At 46.3% G+C, this 18,850-nt stretch overlaps 1 protein-coding gene across 2 annotated transcripts in view; it reads right to left on the bottom strand.

Moving 5' to 3' along the window:
• The window catches only part of Stk39 (serine/threonine kinase 39), a 249,286-nt gene that overhangs the window by 145,318 nt on the left and 85,118 nt on the right, over nucleotides 1-18,850 (bottom strand). For both annotated transcript variants that reach the window (XM_041631541.1, XM_041631540.1), the window contains exons 6-7: nucleotides 2,269-2,378; nucleotides 1,945-2,046 (exon numbers count right to left, since the gene is read on the bottom strand). In XM_041631541.1, coding sequence (XP_041487475.1) covers nucleotides 1,945-2,046; nucleotides 2,269-2,378 — 212 coding nt within the window. The remainder of the gene's footprint in view (nucleotides 1-1,944; nucleotides 2,047-2,268; nucleotides 2,379-18,850) is intronic.

Below are 18,850 nucleotides of genomic sequence, written 5' to 3' on the forward strand. Positions count from 1 at the left end.
GAAATAATTCAGCTCTCTCACGCCAAGGGAATTATTTACGGCCAAAGCAGGCAGGGTGAGTGGAGAGCATGCTAGTGCCCTACAGAATGAATAAACCCCCTTAGTGCACAAACCAGCCCTCATTTATGAGTGCGGAGCATGCTAGTGCCCTACAGAATGAATAAACCCTCTTAGTGCACAGACCAGCCCTCATTTATGAGTGCAGAGCATGCTAGTGCCCTACAGAATGAATAAACCCCCTTAGTGCACAAACCAGCCCTCATTTATGAGTGCGGAGCATGCTAGTGCCCTACAGAATGAATAAACCCTCTTAGTGCACAGACCAGCCCTCATTTATGAGTGCAGAGCATGCTAGTGCCCTACAGAATGAATAAACCCCCTTAGTGCACAAACCAGCCCTCATTTATGAGTGCGGAGCATGCTAGTGCCCTACAGAATGAATAAACCCCCTTAGTGCACAGACCAGCCCTCATTTATGAGTGCAGAGCATGCTAGTGCCCTACAGAATGAATAAACCCCCTTAGTGCACAGACCAGCCCTCATTTATGCAGATTCTATACATGTCAAAACTCCTTTCAGACATGTGAATAGATGAACGATAAACGTCATTGCTGTCTATGGAGGACGACAGCCAAGAGGAGAATGTGGGTTACTGTGAACTCCGGAAAAAAGGTCTGCTGGACTTCAGGCTGGGATTAACAAGGGCCTCTTAGATTCAGGTGGAAAAAATAAGTGGAGACAGGGAGATGGAGAGACACAAATAGTAAAAAATAAAAATTAAAAAATGGATAAAAGACAAAGTTCTCTGAGTTTCTCTAGTATTCTTTCCATAAAATCCCTTCTATGGCTGAAACTTCAGTTTCAAACTTTCTGTTAAAAATGACCACAGAGATGAAGAGATGTGCATGTATGCATTAAGTATATCATTGGCATCTTTACTCTATTAAACATTTCTACAGAAACAGAACAGGACAGGGGTTTAGCTCAGCAGCACTGTCTGCTCAGAAGAACTGAAGTCCTGGGCACAATCGACAAAAATAATTTAAAAGGAAAAATCAGAAATTAACATCACCAAAACATCAGCAGAGATTATTAGTGGCTGGTGAAGTCGTGGGTGACTATTCTTCCTTGCTATTCTTATTTGTACTTCCAAGTTTTCTCCAATAAGAAAGTACATTTGGGAGGCAGGGGATGGAAAATAACCAGGTGTCAAACCAAAACCTTACATTTCCTAAGCATGTGCTCTACCCCTAAGCTCTACCCTTTGCCCACTGTCTCAGCCAGCATCACCAGGGAACCTTATTGTCATCCTATTCTAATCCTTTTAAACTTTCCAAAAAAATTAAAATATGAAAAATAAAAGAAGCATAGACTAGAGCTTTGGTAAAAAATGTCTTCGTCCTTTCTGGCGAACAATTAATTGCAGCCTTAAAAGAAAACCTGGTGGAGAGGATTAAAAATGCTGTGACCATTTCAGAGGTTGAGCAAATCGAAGAACAACAAAAACTTGAAAATAGTCCCCAAAGTATATGTTGCTTCCAAACACTGTGACTCATTCATCTCCGATGAGGCACAACAACACACGCTGTGAGCAGGCTGAAAATGGTATAGCCTGTCTTTATTTAAGGAGAAAGAGAAAAGCAGCCTGCGATCCATCTGCAAATATCACAGCCCTCTGATACATTCTCAGCTTCTGCCGGGAGACCTGAGACTGTCCCGCTCTTTCGGAGGCAGAGCCGTGAATCTGCCCAGCTCTGCACGGAGTCACAAAGCAGGGCACTGTGCTACCTCTTCTAATTCGGGGCATGAGAACATGAGTCAGCCTTCCATTTGGCTGCCTTCCTCCGCCAACTCCCACAAGTCTAAGAGGAAAATAAGCATGTTCAGGACAACCAGAGCACCCATCAGAGTTCCAACCCGACCAGTCACCCCGGCAGCCATTACTTTCATTGGAGGGTATTTGTGGTAGGGCGCTGCTCCGGTTGCCAACTCAATGGCAGTTATCCCAAAGCTCCACATGTCGGCCTTGAAGTCGTAGCCTCTCACCTGAGGGAAAAGATAAAGGACATTCACAAGGACGTCGCAGGCAGGCTCTTCACACATCACTACAATCAAGGTGCAGGATACAGTCTACTGCCATGATTGAAATGTCACAGCCACAGTACATCAGACTGTGGTATGTTGCTCATTAGATATATACTATGTAGATATATCAATGCGATGTATTACATTACAACGACAATCAAGGAAGGTAACATTTTTTTTTACCTGCTCCATGACTTCAGGGGCCATCCAACATGGGGTACCAACAAATGTTTTTCTGACTTTATTCCGTGTCACGTCACCACCCGTTGCTAAGAATGCACTTACCCCAAAATCTGGAAAGAGAAAAAGAATTCAACTTTATTTTATGCTCTGCCTGGTTTATAAATTAGGATCGCAACCCCACCTCCCCCTGGGGGGGCTTTAGGATGGTGACGAACACAGTCGTGGATCTTTCTCAGAAGTAAGCCAGCAGTAACGTTTTCCACTAGAAAGGTACCAAAAGTCACTATTATTTTTAAAAAATACCATACCATTGAAAGAATAAATATATTTCATCTAAAGGCCTGAATATAAAATGTCTTGGCTTTCGTCTAATTTTTTTTCTTAATCACTAACCAGAATACAACTTAAGCAAATAAGAGGAGAATGCAGTGTAGTTATTTTTATACTTTTGTTGTGATTTTCTAGCCCATTTAATTCTAAGTTACCAATGTTTTAAAAGTTAGGTTTTTAAAGAAAGAAAAAGGAGGGAGGGGAATCCATTCCATATCGCCATGTCCTAGACTAACAGTATATAGTAATATCTTGGCCAAAATCCTAAAAGCAAAGCCACAGACCAGGTACACAAATCCCACAGCAGGCCTGGAGTTGTCCTTCTGCCACCACCACACAAAGGAAAGACTGAGTTGGCAAAGACCGGGTTTCTCAAAGTTTGCTTCCAGGATGGTTTTCATTGAGCGCATATTGGACGGTATGTGGAATTCAACTAATCTCTTACTTTATTTCATTTATTATTGCGTGTGTACATGAACGCATGTGTCTGTGACGTTCATGTATGTATATGCACGTGAGTGTATCAATGTAGGCATGATGTACTTGTGGAGGTCAGAGGACAATCTTTCCGGAGTTGGTTCTCTCCTTGTACCATATTGAAAAGTCTCTTGCTGTTTCTGCAGTGCTGCATGCTACAGCCTAGCCAGCTCACCAACTTGCCAGCATTTCTCCACCTCCCACCTCGCCACTGGAGCACTGGACTCCCTGGTGCCCTCTATAGTATCGAGCTCCTCTACATGAGTACATGAGTTCAGGGGATCAAGCTCAGATCCTTCAGGCTTGTGTGGTCAGCACTTTGACCCACTGAGCCATCTCACTGGCCAAAAACATAATCCTCTTCCTAATACTCATTTTATGTTAGAAATTTGGTGTGTGAGATTAATTTGCTTTAGTGTACATGTATATAGACGAATAATTTCTGTAGTGGACAGTGAACAGTTGCTACTTATTAATGCAAGTATCCTCATCTATATTTTTGCATGTAGAGTGAGAGTAGCTTATAAGTTAAAAAACCAACTACTCCAGACTACAATATTTTTTGGTAGCAGCCACATCAGTGTCCCTGGAGAGTGAAGTGGTGGACGCAAAGGTTAGGTGCAGCGATATGTGCTTTTAACCCCAATATTTGGGAGGCAGAGGCCACCCAGGGCTACACAGCTAGTCCAAGGCCAGGACTACATAGTAAGGACCTAGTCTGAGAACCAAGGGAGGTAGCCAACACACAGCACAATGCGTGATTCTATGCAGGATGACTGTTACAAACAGCCCTGATATAATTCTCTTTCGCTGGACCCCTTGGTTGACTGTTAGCATCCAAGCAATTACAAGGAACGTCCTCAAGCACAAACCTACACTGAGAGCATGTGGAGGTTTGCTTTAGATCGGCACAGGTGTGATTTAGTAGCCCTGGAACCAGTCCCATAGTTGGGAATATATGCTGACTTTATTTACAGTTAGACTTATTCAGTTCCCAACAGGACACTGGTTACAAGTAAACAAAAGGAAAATGGGAAGATGGCGTCTCTGCTCCAGCTGCTACTTGCATGTTAATATTGAACAAAAGTTTTATTTTAAAGTGCCACACAATTTAATTTGCATGCATGGATCCGACTCTACAATTCCTGGGTTGACTGCACTGCAGTAGCTCCCGGAGGAGGCAGGGAGCTGTCAAATGCCTACTACCCATGGCTGCAGGATGTGACTATCCTCACGCTTTTAAAAACATACCTCTTAACTTAATTTGTACTTCCCAAATGAAGTTCAAAAAAGAAATCAACACTCTATGTTGATTAACATGATATTGCAATATGATAACACTAAATAAATATATATTGTCTATAAATAATGATGTGGATAAAGGCTGCTTTGAGGAAAAATTCGGCTCTCACACTGAAGGCATTTAAACATAGTAAACTATAGCTATTACCTTTCGGCTCCTCAAAATTCTACCTGCTTACAAGATATACAAAAAGTTGGGGAATAGCTGAGAAAGATACATGGTAGCAACTAAACACCAGCAGTGCCTCCTCCATCGTCCCCCATGAGCTACATGAGTCACACACTTATTCACAGCCTCGGCTCAGAACACCTACTTTAAAGTCAAGAACAGATGGCTAGATGTCTTTAGAGCTCAAAAAATTCCAGAAGCAGAAAACACCGATGCTAACATCCACTCACCACCACAACTGCAGAACAGCTACATTTTGCTTCTATGTACGGCTAATCTGTACACAGAACATTTACCTGTTCTGAGGAACAGAGCCTTTGGCAAAAGTACATAGTGTACTCATACAAACAGGAAAACCAGTATACTCTGTTCTGTTTAGACAGTATACATGTGATGGTGTGTACAATGGGGGTGGGGCAGTGCTGAGGGGACGGGGGGGGGGGGGACCCAAGAAAGTGAAAAGCCAGGTTGTCCTAGGGGCAAGAACTCGGACCAGACACTCTTGGGTCAGAAATCACATACATCTTTCTGTAAACAAAGCATCAAACGCTACACACGAATTCAACCAGCCCACCTTTATGCCTCTGCAGGGTATGGGTAAAAGTGACTGTAAGGAAAAAGGCAGAACCAATTGTCATCTTAGTAACGAGACACTCCAATATCTTTTGAATCCATTCGCTCCTTTCTTTCCCCCACAGCCAAGGCCCTCAGTTTAATCCACCATTACTTCTTGCTAAGAGTCCATAGCAGCCTCCTGAATCCCCATCTCCTGCTCTCCATCCCCCACCCAAGACCCAGGCTCAAGCAAAGAAAGAGGCTTCCCTATGCCACAGGTCCAAGGCCTCCTGAAAAGCGTAAGAGACCCTTTGACGTCAAAGCCCTTTAGCCTAATCTGTAACTACCAAACCCTTCCTCTCCCGCACCATCGCACCACGGGTCACTGCTCCCAGAGCCAACCAGGATCTCCTGGCTCCTGATCTCAGCAGCTTCTAGCATTTCCAGTGCTTCCTCTCCATATGATGCTTGCTGTCCACATACAGGGTTCCCTCCACAGACCGCTCTACTGCAGGCAGAAATAGCAAAGGGCAGTCTATGAGTCCTTGGTGACAGAGGCATCCCTAGCATCTTGGTCCTTGGCAATTCCTTTGATCAAGCCTGCCTATTCTGTCAAGTGTCATTTGTGTTACTTCGATCATCATCCAAGACGGATAAAGAAACGGAGAGGCCTTGAAGAGAATCCGTAGCTATCTGACTTTGAGAATATCAAGCACTACGAGACACAGAAGGTAGATGTCACGGTATACAAGACTAGCTCCTCTGTGTGTGACGCAGAAGCTTCCTGGTCTTCTGTTTTCTTACCAGGTTTCTCATTGGGACTAGTTTTCTGCCGTTTTTGTTTTAAAACTATATCCTACTGCCCCTCCCTGTGTATTAGTTTTCTTTAGGGTAACTGACAACTTACTGTGCTCACCTTTTCACAAATAACGTTAAGTGGGCCATGGGGGCGGGGCAGCACTGCATCCTTCAGTAGCAGACATGAAATATGAGAACAGCTCCGTGGGAGAACACACGAGCTGTAACTGTCACCGTGGACGATATCTAAAATGGGCCCTGGACCTGGCCTTGGACGCGAGGTGAGGAGCTGGACAAGGAAGCTAACGGGAAACCAATCCCAGACAAAGGCACAGCATGGGCGAAGCACTAGCTGGGAGCCAAGACAAAAACTGTCTGACAGCTCCAAGGGTGGAAAACTCAAGTATTTACGGGGGTCTCGAGAAAACTGAAAGGAGGGCAGGTCCTGAGAGTCACAATCCCTGAGTTGAAGGACCCTCGGTGCTCAGCTTTGGGGCTAGGAAGGCTGAGCCCTACAGGGAGTCCTGGCCTCACTCTCAGCGACCTCCCACCCAGGTCTTAAGCCAGCTTTTGCCACTCAGCAGGAGGAGAGAGGAAAAAGACCTGCAGCTGCTCAGTTCCCAGCTTCCCAGAGAAAACAAACATCAGCGTCTTTAAGCAGAGGCTTCTCCTGTTGTGTTTTATTATTGGCAACAAATGCACATTTTAGAAAAGAAAGAAAAAACAATGGGAAGAGCAGTCTGGTCTTTCTGATGTAGCCTGCAAAACTAGTCTGCCAGCTATACTGCGACAGTGTCTAAAATCCACACTATGGTGTGATAGACTCCTTGCAATCCCACAGCCCAGGGAATCATCTGGCCACCTAGTGAAGGCCTAGGAGGGGTCCTCGGAGCCCCTGGTGACCAGAGGCCACTCCAAACATTCCTCTTCTCTCTGTCTAAGTTTAGAAAAGCATGTGCCAGGTCAAAGGCCAGGGATGTATGATCAGGATGAACAGTGAGCCGTCCGGAAACCTGGTGGAGGCAGGAAAACAGCTTCTAATGGTGGCAACGGAGGGTTTCTCTAAAAAAGAATTTGAAAGCTTTTCTTCACCTTGCATGAAAAACAAAATCTCTGGCCCAAATTTAGACTCATACTCTGGTATTCCTGTGTAGATTTGGCTTACCGCTGCCAAATATAAGGACAAAAGAGACCTGCCTGTGTTTGGATCGAGAAAACCAGAATTAACATTTGTTGGTTCAGAGCTTTCTAGAGATTATTCACAATGTATAAGACAAACATTAAACTTTCAGTGTCCTGGAGATGCTAGCTGAAGGGAGGGAGGTGTCCCCACAGCCTTGAAGGAGGACAGTTCTTGAGAGGCCTTAGCTACCAGCGTCTTTGTTACCCGAGGCCAAGGTTTTGTAAAGCCAAAAAGCTGAGTGACAAGGTTGAAGGGTTCAAGTGCAGTGTCTGGGCATCAGGGGAGGCAACTTGCAGGTGGTCCAGTTAGCAATGGGGAACAAGGGGGATGCCTCTAGAGAAGAAATACTGAAAAGTCCCATGCAAAGTTGCTCAGGCAGCAGGGCAGGCGGTAGCTGTAACCCCGTAGTACAATCAACAGGACCGCTCCGTGAAAGGAAACTATGACAGTGGGCACTAACAAAGAGGAGGAAGGAATGAAAAGATTCAAGACTTGCCAACAAACACAGTGGCAGAGGGTCTGAATAAAATCATAGTCCTTCTGAAAGAGAGCTACTTGGCCCCGACAAAATTCAAAATGGAATATGGTAGGGATTAATATTTTGCGTGTCTTTTTCTAACAATTATTTTTAATTTTATTTATTTATTATGTACATAATATTCCACCTGAACGTATGCCTGAGGTCCAGAAGAAAGCACCAGATCTCATCATAGATGGTTGTGAGCTACCATGTGGTTGCTGGGAATTGAACTCAGAACCTCTAGAAAAGCAGCCAGTGCTTTTAACCTCTGAACCATCTCTCCAGCCCCTATGCTGTGTGTATTAAACTTTTCCACAATGAAGATCAAGTTGTGATTCAAATAACTTGAAAAACATAGTTTGAGGCTCTCTTGTCAATACTAAATATTAAAATCATAGCAGCAAAAACAATCTCTTTATAATTCAATTTGAATCCTGGGGGAGGAGGTGTTGATTGATTGGTTGGCTGGTTAGGGTCCCCCACCCCGCTTCTCCCAAACTCTACATGAGAGCTCGAACTTAAACATACTTCTAAATACCTAGTAACCTCCTCAACCCCACAAGTATCAGGCTTCCCTGAGCCCCATAGGTTCCTTAAAATGACAGTCCTCCAACAAGTATTTAAAGGACATTAAGGCTTAATTTATTACTATGCAAACTACATAGCAATTGATATAAACAAATGCTAAATTTCCTCAGTTCTGTTAGGTGCCAACTATAGAATGTTTTTTTTTTTTTTTTTAAAAAAAAATAGCTTACGTTTCTTGAGTTGTTTATACCAGGGTTCATGGCAGTGTATCCTGGGGTGTTTGTCAGTACTGGGGGATCCCATTGCTACTCCGTACCCGATAGGGTAAAAGCACTGGGCCGAGACACCAAGAGCTTGCAGAGCTGTGCTTCAGACACACTTGACCTTCCGGGGAGACCAGATGTGAGGAAATACTCCAAAGCATGACCTTTGCATGAGCCAGAAACCATGACTGAAAGCAGCACATGAGACTTTGCTGCCCTTTATCCCCAGTTCTTGGAGACGGAAGAAAAAGCAAGACAGGGAGAGCCATAGCTTCCACAATTACAGCGTCTTTTTAAGTGCGGTCCAGCTGACTTATCACACGAAGACTATTCTTCCTAAAGTATAGTTCTGATTCCGGCCAACCCCCTCCCCGACCGGTGCCCCACACTTGGCACTGAAGATCGAGAAAGTGCCTCCCAGGCCAGAAGTCAGCATGTCTGTGGAGCTACCTGGCTTCCTGTATTACTGCTTCCCAATGTCAGCTTACCCAGTTGTCAGAAAAGCCAGCCAAGTTCCATTAGCTTCTTTACCTGAACAAGTAACCATTTCTGTGTTACTTTTATAATGAGTGATTAAACCTGGTCTTTGTCCACCAGCTTATTTTTGCTTATCAATTAAATCACAACAACTTCTCTCTTTCCTGGAGCCTTGCCATCATCAAAATGTCATCAGGCCTCGGGGTACTGACAGCCAAGTCAAAGTGGAAACCCAAAGGCCACAGCCTCCTTCCTGTCAGCTGGAAAACCTGCAGCTGAAGAACAGAGGAGAGTTTGGGACAGCTTCCTCGAAGGAGGTAGAAGGGACACTTTTAGTGTCTAAGTGAGGAGCATACCTCTGGGTTCCAGAAACCTGCTCAGCAGAAGGCAGCACCGCTCACTGGGGCCAGGAGCAGAACTCAAGGCTGAGGGAATAGAGCCAAGATGTGGCAAGACCTGGGGCAGCAGCCACCTATACTTCCAGGGCTGGTTTCCTTCTAGAAAGGATACCTCCCATTCTTGGGACAATTTCCCCTCTATTGTGACAATGGCTTTTCAGCATGCCCACTCCACGAGCCTACCTTACTGGGGAGTTTAGAATATACTAAGTTCTTGACACCACTCATCCTGCGGCACACACTGCTGAGCGACCACCCTACCACAACCTAGACTGTTTGCATGCATCTAAGTAGATCAAAAGCAACAGGTGATGGGTTCCTCTGTGCCAGTGACCGGCCTGAGCCTGTTAGACCCGAGGGGAGATTTGAGGGGAGTGTACTGCAAATTCTGGTGGGTCTGCACCTAAACAGATTCCTTCGCTTTTGAAACTCCTCTTCCTTTGCAAGACGCAACGCAGGGAGTTAACAGCAGCCCAGGAAGATGGGTAAATTCCAGCACACAGCAGACACAGAGAGGAAACAGGAAAGTGTCACAACCTTCATGATGCCCTGCAGCAACTGTGAAACGGTGTGCCCAAGATTCCTGGCTATGGGAGAGAGTCAAATGCATTCAATACGTAACCTCCCACTAGACGACAGTTCTATGGTTTGCACCCAGAGACTTAACTCTTACAGTCTACTGTCTTCCTCCAACCCAACCACATGCCGTGGTGTACTTACTGACTGCCAAGGGTTAACCATTACATCCAAGACCAAAGTTGTTTCAATTCCCCAAAGGATTTGGTAAAAATCAGCAAGAAAATAGTTTTAGTACGGTGCAATTTTTGCTGATACGACAGCTCCAATATTAGTACAGCTTTTAATGCCAGGGGCACAAATCAAAACGAGTAATTGCAGAAGTGTCTCAAGAGGGATGAAGCAAGGCTGAAAGCAAAGTCGAACTTCCGGCTGCTCTTTGGAGCAGTAATTCCACAACCTTGACCAGTAAGATGCATCTCTAGCAAACAGAAAAAAATTCTAGTCTCGACCCTCAGAGTGCAGTCCACAAGCAGAAATGAGCAACGTCACCAGTGAGCATCTCAGAGAAGCAGGGTCGCAGGTCCTAGGCCAGAACCACTGGGCAGAACCTGCACTACAGCAAGATGCTCAACTCCGACTCAATGCACACCCTGTCACTGTGCTGGACATCCTCAAGGCATAGTAGATCCACAGCCAATCACTGTGCTGGACATCCTCAATGCACAGCAACTCCACAGCCAATCACTGTGCTGGACATCCTCAAGGCACAGCAGCTCCACAGCCAATCACTGTGCTGGACATCCTCAATGCACAGCAACTCCACAGCCAATCACTGTGCTGGACATCCTCACTGCACAGCAACTCCACAGCCAATCACTGTGCTGGACATCCTCACTGCACAGCAGCTCCACAGCCAATCACTGTGCTGGACATCCTCACTGCACAGCAGCTCCACAGCTTCCCTTGTTCACCTCGTAGATGAAGAGAATCAGTCACAAGAAGAGCATCTGGGGGAAAGTATGTATGGACATATGGACATATGTACGTATGTTGTGGTGTGGTAATTCCATGGGTGATACAAATACAAATGACATGTGGCAGTGAACTGCCTGATTCGGTGACTCTCTTCTGTGGCCAGTGTCCTGAAGGTCAAGCAGCCAAGCACGGTCAGCCCTCGCCAAGATTCAGAATCTTTTAAGGACACACGGTCAGCCCTCAACAGAATCTTTTTAACCACACTCCTATTAACTGTCCATCATTGGCAACTGCTCTAGAGAGAGGCTGTGGTACAAGGTGAGGAACTGTGGTGACTGTATTTTAGGCGCAGAACTTTACAGCCCTGATCATCTCTCTCCCACTCAGGAAGACGCTGCTGAACTAAGAGTGAAATTCTCATCTTATCAAAGCGATAACCGTGAACGCACCCATCTTTTTAGTAAGCCGATAAGCACGTTAGCAACCGGCCTACAGTCAGTTATCAGATGCTTACATCCCTACCGCCTGCCCTGCTCCAGAGAGACTGGAAGCCTGTGGGGTTTGGGGAGACACCAGACTCTTCTAACAACCTCACTCATTGCTATCCTTGCAACTTTGCGGCCCACCAGGCTCCGGTCTTTCATTTTCTTTCTTTCTTCTTCCATTCAAATGGTGCTCAGTGGCCTGATCTAGCTTGACTGGCTGAGCCCACCCCCCTCCCCCATCCACAGTATGGTGTCTGAGGTCAGCATAGTCTAAAAACAAGATCCTGTGGAATTTCCTGAGTCTGGGCCCTGGAGAGTCCCTTGTCAGCTGTTCAGGACAAATGCATGTTCCCTACTGATGAATGTGAGACAGGCCGTCCTGACTGTCTTGAAACATCAGACAATGGCAAGCTTTACACCGTTTTCTAACAACAAATTAAGATGACATCTCTCCCTTCGCTAGAGGAAGATTTTCACATTTTAAAAATAAAGGAAGTAAGAGACAAACCTACAGGTACTTAGGGTATCATTGGCGTTGATTCTCAACATTGCTATCAGTCAACCAGTTCCCCTCAAGTGTGGCTAAGAAACTGGTGTCCTAGGCCTGCTACGCTGATGGTCCAAGCAGGAGTCAGGTTTTTCCAGTCCAACAATACACTAAGCAATGGTCAACCTCTATTAACTATGACACTTTCTGTGAACGAAGGAAAACCAAGTGTCCCAGAGAACAGAAGGGCTAATTTAAAGAAACTGACAGTGATAAGCATGGACAGAAACTACGCTTAATCCATCCTCCAGGCCTGAAATGATCCTCTGATTTGCACACTTTAGAACAGGAGCGGGGATGTCTTTGGTGATCAGAGTTAATGAGGCGCCACTCCAACAGTCTGACACAAGATAGGTCCTTGGATATCATGCTGTCGACCCTCTAGCTGAAGTGACTGACCCCTGGAGCAGCTGAACTGTCAGAAAGTAGAGTTCAATTTCCTGGGGGGGGGGGCATAGGAGGGCTCGATGGCCACCACTGCAAGGGCAGTCTGCTTGTGCCTTCCACACGTGAGTCCAGAACTGCTCGGCAGCCCCCAGATTCTCTCACCTGTGAAGCCCACGCTGAGAGGCTGTCAGCCCCCGCTCAAAGGTAAATACATCATACACATATCATCCCCACAGCCGGAGTCACACTTCTCAAGTCACCAGGGTCCTCAGCTGGCCGTATCCAAAAGGACAGGCATATGCATCTTAGATCAAATATTAATACTTCCAAATTTCCCATGCAACATTTATTCACCTGCAGGTGATCTTTTCCCGGGGAAATCTCCACTGAACTGGCTCTATTATCAGAAGCGTCTACGAAACCACAACAGCCTGTCGGTACACTTGAAAGAGACAGCCCCCATGGGAGACGATGAGAATAGCTCCAGTTGCCACAAGTATTCAAAGAAACAACTGACATCATTTCCGCAAAGTTCTAGGAAGGATTAGCTGAGGATAACGGAATATTCAAGGAATCTGCAGGATCTCAAATCTGCAAGAAGGAAAATTTCACATTGAAAACAATTAACTAGTAGACTAGGCTATGCTGCTCAGTGTTTTTAATCTTTATTTGCTACGTATCAAGCACTCAGTACCACTAGCCATGGAGTCCAGCTGGGCTTGAGGTTCAGTGCAAAACTTGTCTCAAAATAGTAAGATGGGAAGATATAAGGGAAGACAGACACACGACACTGACCACTTGCCTCCCTCCATGAGGTCACGCATGGGCAAGCACAACCACACAAACTCATGTGCGCACACATGCATAAATCACACCAAAAAATTAACAAGTCAGAGGGCAACTGAGGAAGATATTTAAGGTTGGCCTCTGGCCTCCAGTCACATGCACAGGAAAACACCTGCCTGTAACATGCACACCACACATATAACATACGTACATATAGCATCATATGTACTAGCATGTGTCCTGCCTATTTAACTTTCACTACATGCTTGATGACAACTATACTTACATGGCTTGCCACTCTCTCGGTTCAGAGGATTGTGTGTAAATGCTTCATTAATATATGTCAACTACTTACTTAAGATACCTTAAACCCAAGCATCTAATGTTCACTTTTTGCCAAGGAGAGAACAGACTGTAACAAACAAGAAACTGGAAAATAAAAAAAATAAATAAATAATGTACGAATGGACTCAACTTATTCTTTCAGTCTCACCCTCCTGTTCAGATCTCCAGGGAACTTTTTGATAATATATGAAATCTAATGGTGATAATTAAAACCCTAGAAAGAAGGAAAGAAGAGGAGGGGAAAGGGAGGAGGAAGGATGGGAGGGAAGGAGGGAGGAAAGAGAGAAAGACGGCAGCAAGGGAGAGAGGGAAGAAGACGGAGTCCCATCTATCTCCCTGACGCTCAGCTCTGTAGTTCATTGGGCACAGCTGAGGAAGGACTCTGCAGCAGGGAAGAGCGGTTCTTTGGCACCGAGTTCACCCAGTCAGCTTCCCTGAATTTCTGCTCAAGCCGATGCTAGCAGCGGCTAAGAGCAGAGGTTGCCAACAGTCTCTCCCAGGTGACAACTCTTCCCTGCAGTGCACAGGTGGACTGAAAAGCCCAATTTCCAGAACCGATCACATCCTTGGTTCCCAATAGACTTTTCATCAAATGTGACCATCTATCAAAATCCCCAATCAAGGAGTCACATTAACTTACTGTCCTTACTCGCTGAACCCAAAATGAAGAACTGGTCTGTGTGCCGGGCGGTGGTGGCGCACGCCTTTAATCCCAGCACTTGGGAGGCAGAGGCAGGCGGATCTCTGTGAGTTCGAGACCAGCCTGGTCTACAAGAGCTAGTTCCAGGACAGGCTCCAAAACCACAGAGAAACCCTGACTCGAAAAACCAAAAAAAAAAAAAAAAAAAAAAAAAAAAAAAAGAACTGGTCTGTGAGATTTTTCTCATAATTAATCAAATTCTAATACAATTAATACCATTTACATAATTATAAATGACCCCTGAATCTGAAAACAAGTGTTGTGGTTGACTACAAAGCAACCTACACTCATCAAATATTCTAATTCATCTCTGTATCTGTTTTCTAGGGAAAGAAGGTCCCTTTCTAAGGTCCCCTGTGTTCTCTGCTTCACTTTCTCCAAGCTCATCAGCATTTACTCGATAGTCACCTGCAGCAGAGAATACCCAAAAATAGAGGTAAAACATTTTTTTTAAATTAAGAAACTATCTTTGGTGAGGTTCACTGTCCCATCAGCTACAATCCTTGTACTTAGGAGGCAGAAGCAAAATTATGAGTTCAAGGACAGCTGGGCAACCGATGAGAGCCTGTCTCTAAAACAAAACCTGCTTTCGCTATAGAGGAAGATGCAGTTGTGTATGTGCCTAGATATTTTAAATGCTCTCACCCTCTGCCCTGGTGAGTTAATACAGAAGCTCTCATTCAGCTGACATATCAGCTCTGCCTATACCCGAGCCCTCTTCCACAAACATCTCATTGACTTGTGTGAGACAAGACATCTAGCAGGTCTGCCAGTCAGATCCCATTCACCAAAACTTCCTGACGCCCTTCCTCCTGTCAGGTAAGCTCCGGTGAAGTAGGGGTAAACAACAGAGTGTCACCTTTAGGAGTTACCTAGGTTTCGAAGGAAGATAAGGGACCCAATATCCACAGAGCGGTGGGCTAGACAGTCCACACTTCCTACCGGCTTAACCAAGGGAAGCTGGGTTAGTGAAGGGGAGGGTGAGGATGGGTTCCACAGAGAACAAATTCTAGAAATGGAGCTGTAGGGGAGACTGTGTTAGCAAAGTGAAGAGGACCCTAAAGAACAGCAGCCCGAGGGCGGACAGCAGCAGTAGAGAGGAGACATGGTCACAGCAGTCCCTCCTCCACGCCTTCCTTAGGAGCTTTATTTATCCCACCGACAGACTTCAAACTGCGTGCCAGCAAGTGACACGGGCAGATACACACAACAGACTCTTCCCTCAGGTGAGAGTGGGGAAATCAACGGGACAAACAAAAGGGGAACAGCAAAGGAACGGGGGCAGGAGGTCAGACAGAGTGCACGGAGCCTTGCCCTTTAACCACTTCCTTGTCATCTGGCAACACGCCAAATCAGTAAGGTTCCTGCCCCCACCCCAAGACACACACCAGGAACAGTTAGCTGTGTTCTCACTGAGCTCTAGTGTTTCATTGTCCAGGACTGTGCACACGACACGGTTATGACGCCAGAATGAGCAACACCAGGTCACACGGCTCCCAGGCAGAGTCCACCAGAGGTGCCATGGTATCAGCACATACCGCCAGCAGCTACCCAGTAAGACGCCATGGTTCCCTTCAGAGCCTGCCCATACTCATCAAAGGCTCCTGCCAGAGCAGAGCTTCCATGTGACCCTCCTCAAGGCCTCTGTTTCCTAAACACAAGAAACACCTGCTCGCCTCCAGCCACCTCCATCCAAGTCCAAAGAAGACAGAAGGAACACAAACAGCCCAACAGACCTGGATCTCAAATCCCACGCCCCTCCTCCTCTGTCTCCCTAAGACTGATGCTAATGTAGGGAACAGAAGTTCCCTGCAAGCTTCTCTGGATGTCTGTGTCAGGGAAATTTCAGTACGCAAAACACAGGCAGGAGCTGGCCATGGGTTCAAGGATGCAAAGTACATAATCTCCCTCCCAGGAAACAGGGTATAAGGAAGTCATGTGATCTCAAGCCTTGCTGGCTAAATGGGGGCTGGTGTGAGTAACTTTCCAGTGTCCTGCGCTGCTTAGCTAAGGACCAGACTCAATTTCTCAGTTACAAAGTCTAGAGATGGGAAATAAGCCTTCACAGACATAAACACAGTTGGAGCCTGTAACACAGCTACAACAAACTTTCCACTAGGTAACTTAAGGGCAGAAGAAATCTGCTTCTCCCTGTTCAGACGGCTGGTCATCTAACATCAAGACACCAGCAGATTCCACCTGGTCTGACCCTGCTCTCTGGGAGATCCACAGGGCCTGCAGGAGGTGTCCTTGCACCTTAGGAGGAAAAGCATCTCTTCAAAGGCTCCTTTTAAAGTCACCTCTCTCCCCCCATCACAAGAGCTCAGCCTGCATCACTTGCTACTCCTAGTGGCAATCAGATTCCCACAGGAGTGCATGGGGTCCCAGAGACATCCAGACCACAGACTCCAAAACAGCAAATGCATGTGAACGGATAAGCATGACATCTATCATATATAATGTAGCACTATGCATCTAGGAAGGTCCCTGGAAATCATGTTTTAGGCTGGTGATGGTGGCACATGCCTTTGATCCCAGCATGAGAGACCAAGGCAGCCCTGAGTTACACAGGCTCAGCCAGGGCTCAGCAGCATCGCTCTGTCTCAGAAACAAAGACAAAGCAAAACAAAAAAATATATCAGATTTTGAAATCAACATTTTTACTGGCCACTGTTTAGAAGAATCTTACAATAAATAGAATTGTAGCTGACCACCCCAATGTGACCTGTTCACGATTCCTTCCTGTTTGCTCAAAATACTCTCTCACAAATTCTGGACAAACAGGCTTAGTGACTTGCCAGACCAGGCACTGAGCTTTCTGTGACAATACGAAAGAAGGACAAATTAGTAAATAAATTCCATGCCGTGGGAAAAGCGTGACTTTCAACCAGCCATTCCTCTCTCTATCACATAGTAAGGCAAAAGCTATTTATTACACTCCCCAAGGAACCCAGCCCAGGTTTATTGTGAGGGAGGGAGTCACACAGGGGTTTTTCAAGTCCAACGCGGAAGGTGGAGATCGTCTGATTTCATCCTGAGGGAGCGTTTCCATCCCTGGGTTGTAATCCTGACGTCACAGCTGACTTTTTACCAATTTTTAGCGTGTGGTGTCACTTCTGGGCTTCATTCTACTCAAATGACACCAAGACGCCTCCTGTTCTCAAACCATGCCTGCATTTCCACGTGCAGGAGCAAGGAGGAAGATGCGTGGCCTATGTCCTCGGAACCAAAGTGGATTTAGGCAGAGACTCAGCCAAGCTGCTGATGGCTCCGTTTCAGTCGGAAACTGGAGTCATTTAAGCCTGAGTTAGTGGGTTCCTCCTGGAAAGCCCACAGGTGGGGAACTGACAAGCTCTAGAGCCAGGTGGCCAGACTCTGAAGCTGGGCTCCAGCACCTACCTTCTATTTGACCCAACTGCTTCACTTCTCATTCTGTGTCTTTGTTTCTGGGCTGCACCAGGAACTATGAGGCCCCCCGAACTATGAGGTCCTTCCCCACGGTCTGAGGAAGTGCGTCCAGAGTTCAGTTAGCGCCCAAGAGTTGGCCTCTCACACAGGAGACACACAGAACGCATGGGTCATTCATCTTACACCCTAAGTCAGTGGATATTCCTCTGCTCCCCAACAATCTGCACCTCTGTAAGCAGAACTACATGTGGGAGCCTCTTCACCACACTTTTCAGGTATATCATAAAGCCAGGGTTTCCCATGACCCAGCCCCTATCCCCGACCCCACCCCACCCCTGCCCCCGCCCCAGCCATCTTCCCTGGGGAAACAAAAGGTTCTGAAAAGGGGGGGTTACCTACATGATAGAATGAGTGTCTTCTTTACATAAAGGACATACAATACATAATAAATTTGAAGAAATAAGTAAGAATTAAGCTCCTCTTTTCTTTTGAGTTAGGGTTCTAACTTTTCTTTGAAGATGCAGCCTATAGGTGCATGGATACACAGAGAAAAACGGACAAAGCCCATCTGTGGACAGCGATCACCATTTCTTCAAACAGAACAGCAAGCAGCTGGAGAACTGTGCACACACACTGCTTTGGGTGTCTCTGCTTCTGTCCCTCCTACCCACCTAGTTCCCTTCATGGTCAGACCCAAGGTGATCGTGATGATGGCCAAGAACCCAAATCCAGTTCTGAGGTCCCAAGGTCCTGCCTTTTGTTTGGCTGGTGACTGAGTGTCTGACTGGGTACAGCGACCTGCTATGAAATGGGAACGGCAGCAGCAGCACCCTGCACCCAGGCGTCAAAAGAAATGCTTCTTAACACAATGACCTTACACTATACTTCAAACTTTCAAAATGACACTTTAAATTCTATCTGTACCAGTGCAACACTGCACTCAGTTCAGAGAACGAGGTGGGGGGGGGGGGGGGTTGAGGGTGAATTCTAAAAAACTGTAGCTCCAATGGGGTAGGAACTGCTGACTTAAAGGTCTATTGGATGACAGGAGGCATCCTGGACAGTCCAGCTCATGAAGAAGCATAGAGGGAAATAAGGAAGGGCTGTTATACAAAGTCCTCACCGTGTGCCAGGCACACACAGAACACAGCCCTTCACACCCCGACCTGGCTAATCCTCATAACCACCAAACGTAGGTCCTTTCTGTGGGTGTCCTCAGGAACCCAGCGTGTCCCCTTCTCCCGTCCCTCTCCCCCGCCCCCGGAGCCCCAGCACTCCATGCCATCGTTGGCAAAGAAGGACCTGAAGGTCTGAGACAGAAAGCAATGTGCAGGGAACCTCACCTCAGGGGATCCCAGGGGTGAGGAAGAAAAGGACAGTGTGTTCCAGACACCCAGGAAATAGCTCAGATCATCAATCTGACAAGAGTG

This window comes from Microtus oregoni, unplaced genomic scaffold, assembly GCF_018167655.1.
Source record: "Microtus oregoni isolate MIOR12 unplaced genomic scaffold, Mior012 000037F_ref0000500, whole genome shotgun sequence".
Classification (NCBI taxonomy): domain Eukaryota; kingdom Metazoa; phylum Chordata; class Mammalia; order Rodentia; family Cricetidae; genus Microtus; species Microtus oregoni.